The sequence below is a fragment of the Diadema antillarum genome, unplaced genomic scaffold (genome assembly GCF_040938485.1).
Source record: "Diadema antillarum isolate AM-2024a unplaced genomic scaffold, OU_Dant_1.0 scf00000025, whole genome shotgun sequence".
In the NCBI taxonomy this organism is placed as follows: domain Eukaryota; kingdom Metazoa; phylum Echinodermata; class Echinoidea; order Diadematoida; family Diadematidae; genus Diadema; species Diadema antillarum.
The window spans coordinates 1,691,763-1,704,488 of NW_027270914.1; the positions used below are offsets into that span (position 1 = coordinate 1,691,763).

The window sequence follows — 12,726 nt, forward strand, 5'->3', positions numbered from 1 at the left end:
ATATCCACTTTTACAGTACATGACACAAACATAATGATGTCTTGAAATTTGTTGTGAAGATGATAGATGAATGTTACAAAGAGATAGGAGGTAGAACATATCCTAACCGCATTCATGCAAGACTAATGATATTGTATAGCAATAGTACCCTCCCCCCCAAAAAAAAACAACCCCGCAATAATCATAATAATAACAATAACAATGATGATAATTGCTTCAATGCTATCAGTGCTCTAGCTATCAGAGGGCCCGCCTGACATTATTATCGTATATAGAGTTGCTATAGGACGGAATAGGACGTAATCGCTGCGGGGAGGGAATTGAACTCGGGTCCTTCGACTGGGAGTCGTGAAGCTTAAATATCCACCGTGCCACGGCGCCCTCGCCCCCCCCCCCAAAAAAAAAGAGGAAAACCAAAAAACACCCAAACAAAAAAAAAAGGAAAAAAAACAATGTTATTTGGCATAAAACAGTCATGATTATGCTTGATTTTTATGGTTCATCCCTGCAATACTGAAGATTTGCGATTCTTAATATCATTAAAGTATCCGTGGCATAAATAATAATTATGCTTATTGTCGCTGGCATTCAATGCATATAGTGTAGGCAAGAACTTCCACTTCCATGCTAATCTCTTGGTTCTCGGGAAATTTGCAAAATTATCATGCACGCAATTATTCCTCGTTTTACAGTAAAACCTTGTGTTCGCATGTTGCAACTTAAGCGGTAAAACAATACAAAACCAAAGGCAAGGTTAAACTTTGTCTTCTTTACACATCATTCTTAGGATGATCACTGACATGACAATTTTGTGTGTCCACCGCTTCAGAAAGATTAACTGTCTTATAATTTGATCGACATTGTGGGATTAACATCTGCAGGAAGAGAACCTGAAGCATATTCCAAAATTCGGTTCAAATATATTAGGCGCCAAATCTTCAAATTTCATTCTATGTTGACGAATTCATATACACGGACGAAAGGTTAGCAATGTATACAAATTTCCGTCAAACTTCCAATGGCCCATTTAAAATATTATGCAACATGTAGGTTAATTGCCAGATCATCAAGTGATCAGCAACAGTGTGAATACCGCTGTGCCAGCGTGTAGTCATCACAACAAGCAAGAATAGCTTTTTCGTATAATGTACAAGCACGTCAACAGTACGCGGCAGTTTCTTTTTGAATGGACTCCCGCTATCTACTTTCAGGAGATTAAGTTTGCTACGCTGAACGTTTCACGTTATAAAAGAACATTCTTCATCCCCATCCGTACAATAGAAAGCGTCGCCTACATCATCATCCCCATCCCGACAATAGAAAGCGTCGCCTAAGCAACCACATCCTGTGTACCACCGATGCTGATGTTGTTCTTTTAGTTTTGTGGAGCTCTCTGCCGGGTGTGCCGGGTGGGCAATTTACTCCAAAAAATAAATTCAATTTAAATCTACACTTAAATTCAATTATAAAAACCTACACTTTACTTCTAATCATTTACAAAATCTAATAATAATAATAATAATAATAATAATAATAATAATAACAATATATATATATATATATATATATATATATATATATATATATATATCAATATTTACAAACGAGATATTTACAGAGAAAGAAAGGGGACACGTTTTGAGAAAAGATATCGCCTGCCTATACTCCTGCACCGACATGCAGGGTTACGCCGTTCCCGTCGGCAAGCAGGTAGAGGACCCACCCGCCGACGCCGGTGAAGTCTCGGCCTTTCCCGGGGGCAGGCGCCTCTAGTGTTAGCCTATATGATAGGCGGGGATATCATGGAAGAGGAGGGATGATAGAAGAATAGAGGAAAGGGTGAGGACAGAACAGAGAAAACAGACACCGATGCTTTTCGTCCCGTCTCTTTGTTGGGTATGTCGGAGCACTAGACCATAAAGTCTTTGTAGATCCGAGCATGCATCGTAAGAGGGCTTGCTCCATTCAGTCGATTTGAGCGACATTATAAGTCGTCTTTAAGATGACAATAGCCTTTCAAACACAAAGTTCAAAATTGATGCGCCTCTCTAGCCTGAAATAACTATTCTATATAGACACTGAGGTGTCCAACAAGTTCAAGAAAAGGAAAATTTGGCTCTTGCATAGAAATGGGCACATGGTGCAATTCAAAGCATAAGATACTCATTCATACTTGTAAACTTACCCCAACGTTTGAAAGAATGCATGTAACTGAAAGAAAATATCTTTAATATGTTAAATGACACAAACCATTGGAAATCGGAGAAATCTCTCCACCTGAAGCTTAACAATATACTGTTATATCAATAACAGTCAAGTTTCTTTACAACTCGTCGTAGCTACCATCAACCTTCTTGGCGACCATTTCTTCGCACTCAGCCGGAAAGGACAGCTGAAACAAGTTCTGCAGTCGAATTCCCGTTTGAAAGCTGGACAGAATCTCTCCTCCAGCTCTTAAGTATTACAGGACGACATAGATTTTAGCAATTATATTACAACCATCACGAAGGCCGACGACCAGTTGAAGTAAATGCCGCAACAGAATAAAAAGGCAAACCCGGTGTTAAAATACAAAGATTTGATTCAATGGTGTGTCAAAGAACACAAATATCAATGTATTCTACAGCAACAAAAATGACAGAAGTTAACGGAGTTTGACAAAGAACGACGACCAGCTGAAATAAGTATTAGAATGTTAGTCTAGTTCCCGTTTGGAAGTCGGACAAAATCTCACCACCTGATGCCAAACAATATTATATCACTAACAGTCAAGTTTCCTTACAACTCGTAGCTACCATCTTTTAATATCATCACAAGCCCCTTTTTACACTTTCACGGATTGCTTCACGGATGACCACGGATCGTCATCCGTGGTGTTCCGGCATGCAAAATATCGATTTTCCTTTCAATGCCGGTGTGAATACAGTCCCAACTGGTTGTCTACACGGACAAGTATGGAAGCTACAAGGACAAGTACGGTGCCTACACGGACAGACAAGGAATGAACGCGGACCACAGCGGAAACGATACGGAGCTAACACGGATATCAAGGAAGAGCACGGATGCAACTTGGTCCCTTCGCGGTGTTTACGCGGATATCCCCAAAAAGTTGACACATTACATTTACTTTTTCTTTTGATACTTTATCATTCTTGGGCGACATGCTTCCAGAGCTAAGTAATATGTAACAAGCACACCAGAAAATCTACAGCAGATTACATACGCATCTGCTTGTCGACATCATAAAGGCATATCTCTTTGTTGCAAAATCTCATTTTGCGGGAACATAACAACATAAACAAAGCAAAACAAACTAAGACAAATCACCCCCCCCCAAAAAAAAAAAAAAAAAAAAAAGCAAGAAGATGTGTGTGGGTCACTTGAAGATTCTCATGCGATATAAACCTACTAGAGGAGTCGATTGGCTTTACTGATGGGTGAAGATGTGAGCAAATTTCATTGACTTTCTGAGCTTGTATTGGCAAAATACACACGAATTTCTCATCCCGGATGGAGCCGATGCTAATACGGACGTTCCGATGTCTTCACGGAGGCAACACGGAGTAGCCGGTGCCTACAAGGAAGGAATACGGATGCAACACGGAGTAGACGGTGCCGACAAGGAAGAGTTTGTATTGATTTCCATCCGTGATTTCCGGGATGAAAAATTAAGCAAGCTAATTTTTTTTTTCGGCGGACATGCCGGATGATCAAGGATAATGTCGGATAACTTCACGAAGTCAACACGGTCATGCCGGAAATAGTACGGATGATCCCAGACCGACGATCCGTGGTCATCCGTGATGCAATCCGTGAAAGTGTAAAAGGGGCTTATAGCGACCAATTCTTCGCACTCGGCCGTGAAAAAAAGAGTTCCGTGTGTGTGTGTGTGTGTGTGTGTGTGTGTGTGGTTTATTTTGTATGTGTGTGTGTGTGTGTTCCCGAAGACATCATCTCCCGAAACATAATGGCAAGTGAAAACATTTGCATAATTTTCCTTTGGTGCTAGTTTCTGGTTGCGGAAAGTGGGCGAAAAAAAAAAATCCGCCTTTACAGTAAAGTTAAAAGGCGAACGCAGATGACATTCTATGGTATGTTGACAACATGAAATCAATTTTTTTCTTTGTTTTGTTTCTTTTTCTAAGAATAACAAACAATAAGAACAGTTAACAGGGATCGACAAAAGCGGGATGGACAGCTGAAACAAGTTCTTCAGTCGAATTCCCGTTCGAAAACTGGACGGAATCTCTCCTCCCGCTCTAAAATTTTACAGGACGACATAAATTTTAACAATTATATTGCAACCATGACGAAGGCCGACGACCAGTTGAAGTAAATGCCGCAACAAAGTAAAAAGGTAAACCTGGTATTAAAATACACAGATTTGATTCAATGATGTGACAAAGAACACAGAAATCAATGTATTCTATGCAGCTACAAAAATGACAGAAGTCAACGGAGTTTAACAAAGAAAGACAACCAGCTGAAATAAGTATAAGAATGTTAGTCTAGTTCCCGTTTGGAAGTCGGACAAAATCTCTCCACCTGAAGTTTAACAATTAATTCGATAACAGTCAAGTTTCCTTACAAGTCGTCGTAGCTACCATCAACCATCTTAGTGACCAATTCTTCGCACTTGGCCGTGAAAGAGAGTTTCGTATTTTACCGAAACCAAGACATCATCTCCTGAAACATAATGGCAAGTGAAAACATTCGCATAATTTTCTTTTTGCGCTAGTTTCTGGTTGCGCAAAGTGGGTGAAAAAAAAATCCGCCTTTACAGTAAGGTTAAAAGGCGAATGCAGCTGACATTTTTGGTATGTTGACAACATGAAATCAATATCCCTTTTTTAGCATAACAAACAATGAGAACAGTCAGCAGGGATTGACAGCTGAAACAAGTTCTGCAGTCGAATTCCCGTTTGAACGCTGGACAGAATCTCTCCGCCCGCTCTAAAATTTTACAAGACGATATAAATGTTAACAATGATTACAACCACGCGAAGGCCGACGACCAGTTGAAGTAAATGCCGCAACAGAATAGATAGGTAAACACGTTGTTAGAATACAAATATTTGATTAAAATAAATGTTGTGTCAAATAACAAAAAAAAAAAAATCAATGTATTCTACAGCAAAAAATATGACAGAAGTTGTCGGAGTTTGACAATGAACGGCGACCATCAAATAAGTTTTGCAACGATGGTCAAGTTTTCGTTTGTAAACCGGACAAAATCTCTCCGCCGTGTTTCCTACGCGTAAAGACAAGATAATACAAATTCAATGTCTATCGACTGCGGTTAAGTCTCCTTTCACATCGCCGTAACTACCATTTGCACAAAAGACGGAAAGTCAGCCTGTTATTCACAATTATCTATAGCAGCGAGAATACTTTTTTTTTCTCGTGAAAACACAAAACTTCCCATTCATTATCGTACTCGGCATTGCGAATCATATCACCCAGCGGATTAGCTGTAGCCACGCGTTTTGGACGTTGCTCGACGATGGAACAGAGACGGAATTTCGGTGGTACAGTAATGGTAATTCGTCGGGACGATCATGCGACGTTTTAGATCACACGGATAACAGGCTTTATGCTGTGACAAGTAAAGCTGAACAAAACATAAACTTGAACACGAACGGCATTGAAACGAAGCCATATAGTCAGAACGTCTCCCTACGGTTGAACAATGATTCGTCGGGAACGATATGCGACGTTTTTAACAATTTAAGAAACGCAAGGCACAATAGAAGCCGAACTTTGAAAATAGCTAGTAAGTCGGGACGAAGAGCGACGATTAGTGAAAGGGAATCCTTTCTCTATCGTCGCTTATCGTCGGGACGAATAAACAAAGGTATGAATAGAAAGTACGTGTATTCATATGCACGGTTGCTTATTCATATGCACGTGACGCCTGTTCATATGCAAATCATCAAACATGCACAATGCGACATCGTCGCGACGAAGATATCTCTCTATCAGGTTTTTCTGTGGTGCCTAAGCCACATAATGCTATTGAATACTGATTTCCTGTCTATGGAATCTTTAGATCTTCAAGATAATAAACTCTCCAATGATAAAATGGCAAAGGATTATGAAAATGTGAAGGACTGGGGTAATATACCAAGCTTTCAAGTTCAATATCACAGGTGCAAGTATTGTTAAGTTGAAACAAACTTTCATATAAAGCAAAAGTGGTGAAGTATAGTTGGCATGATAATTTTTTTTTTTTTTAAGTCCTGGGCATAGACAAGAAAATAGGAGACATTGTAACAACAACTAAAGATTCAATGATACATGTACTTTTTATATAACTTATGAATCTCTAAACGTTGATACACAAGATAAAATGACCAAAAAGACGACAGGACAAGGTGAAGTGAGCCACCTACTGCTGACAAGGCAGTGCCATTACCACTCTGAGCTGAAGCTATTTCATGGCAGTGACATGATGGTTTCCTCAGCGCAGTGGTAGTGTCACTGCCTGTGTACACAGTAGATGACATGGATTCAAAGCCCAGGCTGGTCTCTTTATTTTTTCATCATATCAAGATGTAGTGAGATACAGAAAGATGCAAAAACCAATGAGAGAAAGCAGCCCAACGGCAGGTCCTCTTACCGCCCACGATCTCCAAATGTCACCCTTGTTCTCATTCCATCGCAGAAGCCGTGTCGCTGTCGTGGCAGTGTTGGGAAGCTGCTCGATGTACAGCGACCCCACACCATCTCCGTTCATGTGGATCCAGACCTGGAAGCAGCGTTCTGTGTCGGCAACAAAGTCACCTGACTTGAAGATAGCGACGTCATTGGTCACTTGTGGGGTGCTTGCCTCCATGAATAGATAGGTCCCTGGAACAGAGTACATGGCAGAAGGCAGCATTAAAGCGGTTGAAAGCAAGAAAGACAGGAGTGCACTGACTCCTTTCTTCTATAAATACATGTATCTCTCACTCCCTGAATATTACATTACTTCTTTGCCTATACACGTACATGTACCTAAGCCCATGACCAAGGAACACTAATAGAGGTTTCATGGCAAAAGGCATTTTGGGGTTTGAGATCAAGAAGGGCATATTAAACTCTATTGACTACTTCAATCCTGTATCTTCCTTTAAAAGGGAAGGTACAGTATTGGTGGAGATGAGAATTGGGCTTTTAACTTTTTGCAAGATACCAGGAAAACACTTATGATATACACTGTAGCACAGAGCATACCATTTTAAGGGGAATTCAATGTTTATTTGATGAAAATTGGGTATAGAATTACTGAAACAGCCAAAAACAAAGTAAAACAAAACGATCGCAATAAGGTGTGGGTCCCACACTTTATTAGAATCGCTCTTTTTTGGATATCTCAGCCATTTCAAAACCAATTTTCATCAAATAAACATTGAATTCCTCATAGAACTACATGCTCTCTCATATTTCATAAGAGGTTTCTCATTATCTCACCAAAAGATGTTAGAAACCTGAAATTAGGTCTCAACCAATACTGTACGATCCCTTCAATTCTTTGCCTCTGCAAATATTTATGACCCTTCACAATGTAAGCGTGATAGAGTTGCACCACTAAATATTCAAAAACCTATCATAAATATTATGCCACAGCTAACCACAGTTCAAACAGTGATTACATTATCATTGCTGCTTAGACTGAAGTCACTACTTTGCTCTACACAAGGCAACCTTTCTGATATCCATCAGGCTGATCGTTGATCTAGTTCCCAGTGTTACCATACAGAAGGGTAGGAGCATGGCATCTCACCATATATTGTTCCAAGGGTGTGGTCATTCTCCGGCCCGGTATCCCCTGAGGGGGTACGCCCCTGATTCAGCTGCCAGTCAAAGTCATCTAGAACCTCCTCATTCTTCCAAGTGCAGTAGCCGGTCTCAAAGTTACAGCTGCCGAATGGTTGACACGGCGTCCACTCCAGCGACATGTCATCAATGGAGATACCAGCGTTCTGTTTGTAGTCAGAGGTGGAGGCCTCGAATCTCACCTACGTTTCAAAAAGAGATAAAATCATCTCATTGGCCCATTGAGTCCTAAGGGTGACTGTCTGATGGGTGATGAACCTTGACACGTGGCTTCTCTGTGGTAATGCTATATGACAAGGAAAGTTACACTTACATGTACCTGTTGAGGATGAGTCCAAAGCATACTCGGGCAAGTGTCTATGGGTAATGCGTGTTATTGCAAAATCAGCCTCAATGTCCTCAATGGGTTAAGTGTACTTGTTTGGTTATGACACCATGTAGCAAGCAAAGAGTATGGTGACATTCTGGCTGCAACTGCTGGCCCCCACATGTGTTACAGAACGATACATGCACAATGACTGATGAAGACTATTACAAAAGTGTAGTTGCAGTCAAACACTGCAATATTCTCAGTTTGCTACATTGTGTGACAATCAATCAAGTACATTCTCCCTTCAACCTACATTCTAATGACCAACCTCTTTTGTTCTAACATCAGACTACTGTATACGCCAAATATTTCGCGAGGGTTTTATATTTGAGAATTTCACGAGTCAGGTGCTATTTGCAAAATTAAAGACACACGAAAATATTGACTCTGATCCCGATGTGGATGTGACATACGCGTGTACATTTCTCCGTTCAGTACAGGACACCACGATCGCGAATTTAACCACTCGCGAAATCGTCAGGAATTCCCAATTCGCGAAAATTTAGACTTGCAAAATATATGGCGCAAACTGCAATTTCATACTCTCTCTGCTAGGAGGCCCTCGTGGTGTCTCACCTTAAAGATGCCTTCAGTGTGGTTAAGGTTGAGTTCAGTGACATGCCATTCATCATCCCGACTGACACCGTCCATCTCCCAAATCAGCACCGTGTCACCAGACACCAATGATACCTGGGACACCTGCATGTGTACAAAGAGGACATTCACATTGTTTGTCATGAGAAAAGAGTGTGTGAATACTTCATATAAGAGTTGTGGCACTCCCACGGTAAGAATGAGGACTAATTTGTGATTAGCGCAAAATTAGGCCAAAAATTACACGAATGCGGTATAGTTAATTTTCAGCTGCCCTATTCATGTCTATTATTTAACCTCTCCTTTATATGCACCATGAAAACTAAACTGTAATCATGAGCAGCCCATACATGTATATTGCCTGTTATTGTGATCTTTCAGTACCCTGGCACCTAGCATACACGTTTGTACCTTTTCAAGTTTGTTCACCAGCATTCAGTAACCCATTTAAACCTTACCTAGTTATAAAGTTAACAAGCCCAGTAAGGTTTAGCAATGTGCTTCAGTCCGATGTGACTTTGTGTTACCATATTGTTTGACAGTCTCATTTTTTTTTTTTTTGCCTAAGCACATGGCTTAATTTGCTAAGCTTTTTCATAGGCACACAGTAATCAATCCAAAGTGAACTACAGTAGATGTAAAGTTAGCAATCCAACACAAGTAAGGAAATGTGCCTCAGGCAAGTAGAAAAATACATGAAAACACAATAGGGATTAAGGGGGATTAGGTAATCTCTATTCCTCGAAAGTAAACTTCTAGACATTTGTGCCAATAGGGCAAAGAAAGCACTCCCCAACACTTGCCAATCAGCAAACAAAATGCAATAAGGGTCACACTGGTGCAGAAAAACTTTCAATGTTGACACAAAAATTGTTTACTGTATTTCACTTCAGTGACCAATCTCCTATTTCCGTGACAACTCGACATGATACAAGAGAGTCATGAGAGCATCTTTCTTTACGACAAAGACCAAACTGGTAAACCTACCTTGAGGGAACAGATGTCAGAGTTGGTGAGGAAGAACCAAAACTGAAGGCAGACACCGTCTGAGGGCGTGGCTGGCATATCACCACTCTCCATGATAGCAACATCGCTGTTATCATTCAGCCGGGTCATATCAGCATAGAAGAAATGGCCTGCAACAAAAAGATATCATCTTTTAAAACTCATGCTGAACTCATCCAATCAAACCACAAGGAAATTTGCAACTGAAATTATTATCTTACTATTACTAAATCAGCAACTCTAAATGTGACCGAATATTTTAAGGAGGAGAATGTGTTGCTAATTTGAAAGCAAAGAGAACCCTCATTCTTTTTCTGTTGGTATACATTTAGCAGTTCAAAGGATCTTGGAAACATTCTGCAACCAAAGCTAACAATTATATATGATTAATAAAGATTCACATGAAAGATGATTTTGTTCACTCTACCATATGAAACACAAAATATGAGAAAAACTGTATTAAAGAGATAAAGGTTAGCACAAACACACAGAAATGTGGTTTTTCTGAGATTTGGTGGGCTCAGAACATTTACATTGTAAATGCATAACAGCATACAGAACAACCTCTGTCATCCAGCCATGTCTGGACCAGCCCCCAGTGATTTGGGCGGATATGGGAGAAACAATGTTTAAGTACATGTACTTGTATGTGTACAACTGTAGTTGCCAACCCAATGGTAGGTAGCATACACCGACAGTGGTGAAATCTATGCTGAGCTACTTGAAATTATAATCCATTTTTAAAAGAAACTGAAACATTTTAATGATAAATTCAAAACATGTTTCTGTTGGTTATATAATGTGAGTTTAGTAGGAGTTTTAATTGAGTTTAAAATCACTTTTTTGTCTTCATTGTGTGAACACGTCCGATGATAGAGAAAACCATAACAGATGGTTGGAGGATCAAGGTTGCACTGCTGATAATAAAATATATGGCACAGGAGTATACAATACTGATGACTCCTAGTTGAATAGGGCAACAATTTGGCTTACCATAGACAAGCTACTCATGGGTGAATTATTTATAGGGCAATGATTTGGCCTATCATAGACAAGCTACTCCCTCATGGGTAAAAAGGGCAATGATTTGGCTTGCCATAGACAAGCTACTCATGGGTAAACAGGGAAATGATTTGGCATACCATAGACAAGCTACTCATGAGTAAAAAGTGCAAGGATTTGGCTTACCATAGGATGTGCCATAGGTGGCATCAATGGTGGGTGCAGAGGAACGTGTGTTTGCCTGAACCACTTCCCAATCAAAGGTGTCAGTAACAGTCTGACTGAAGTAGCAATCACCATTCTCAAAGTCACACATCACTGGTGTAAAGAGAAAATAAAATACAGAAACACATCAAGAGAACAGCATGGGAAATACAAAAAACAGCTCATTAATGGCTCCATATGCAGTTCCAATAGGAAAGTTTGCATAAGCCTAGCATCACAACGTGTTATTACCCTTGGCAATATCATTCAGGGGCTGCAGAACATTTTTATCAGCGATAACACCTTCATGATTTGTGTCATCAGGAAACTCATAATCATTATCACCATGAATCATAATCATCATCATCATCATCATCATCATCATCATCATCATCATCATCATCATCATCGTCATCTTCAACATCATTGTCACCATGTCATCACCAATATCATCATCATCATCATCATCATTATCATCACCAACACCGCCATCATCATCATCAGTAAACAATTATACACAATCATCAATGCCTCATCTTCTTCATCGCAGATATTTGTTCACACTGCACTCATACATTAGCTCATTACTTTGACACTTCTCGCATCATTACCAAGACTGGGTACTCTTCACAACAACTATTATCACAGATTATTCTCCAAGTCTCAAAATCCAATATGCAACCTGGAACATCAACTAAAACTGCTAATTATATTTTAGTCACAGGTACAATCAGTTGTGTATCAACTCTCAGGAATATTGACAAAACTTTGCAAGAATCATTGTCCTTCTTATCCTCATCGTCTACAATCATCATCACCATCATCATCATCATCATCACCATCATCATCGCCGTCACTGCCATCATATCATAACAAACATCATTCCGAAAATGCACAAAGCAAATCTGAGATGTATGTTGCTATGACGACCCCTCCTGTCTCAAAGGCGCTGTATACTCACTGGGAGTTGGGCAACGACCAGGATGGAATGTGATGTCATCCAAAGCAATATCACCACTCCAGCCCAGTCCCCTCATCCCTTCAAAGATTATCTGTTGATAAGATTCAAATTTCATAGTAAGAAATCAGTAAAACAAGATTGTAGAGATTATCTTCAGACATAATATACTCTGAAAATTGCAGAAATTATTGTAATGCCATCATAGATTGTCAACTCTGAACTTAATCTGTTCATTATGGGAACCTGGTGGCCTGTGGATTAGTCTATGGGCATTTCAGAATTCAGAATGGAACGGGTTAACGGTATATCTCTCACAGTAAAAGGCTTGACTAAACTACCTAACTTCATGTCAGCATTGCTAAATTATTGAACATCTACATTTTTGATGTACAGGATACATACTATATAACATAATAATAAAAAAGGGGAATTTTGACGAGATTTGTACATAAGGAAAATGGGAATCTTGTGAGGACATGACATCATCCTATCTAGTTTACATTTATGTGACTGTGCGCTATATCACTAACTCTAGAAAACAATAAAAATGTCCTGAACATAATGGTTTTCTTTTGCATTTTTTTTTTTTTATTTTGATGCAGCATTTAATGATGTAAAATCTTGCCTGTACTTTACCCAAAGGTCTACTTGAGGAAGAACATTTTCACCTCAAATGATTTCTGTTCTCTAAGATAATAAGTGACTCAATGTACCATGGCCCCTTGCTCAACATCCTACCCCCCTCCCCCCCCCCCCCTTCCTCTGATTTCTA

General features: G+C 39.7%; 1 protein-coding gene across 1 annotated transcript in view; it reads right to left on the bottom strand.

The window, feature by feature from the left end:
- LOC139733961 (MAM and LDL-receptor class A domain-containing protein 1-like) overlaps window positions 1-9,898 on the bottom strand; it is a 59,183-nt gene extending 49,285 nt beyond the window's left edge. The window contains exons 1-4 of the mRNA XM_071644777.1: window positions 9,770-9,898; window positions 8,765-8,887; window positions 7,766-8,000; window positions 6,620-6,849 (exon numbers count right to left, since the gene is read on the bottom strand). Of these exons, the coding sequence (XP_071500878.1) occupies window positions 6,620-6,849; window positions 7,766-8,000; window positions 8,765-8,887; window positions 9,770-9,898 (717 nt within the window). The remainder of the gene's footprint in view (window positions 1-6,619; window positions 6,850-7,765; window positions 8,001-8,764; window positions 8,888-9,769) is intronic.
- Window positions 9,899-12,726: the final 2,828 nt, after the last annotated feature.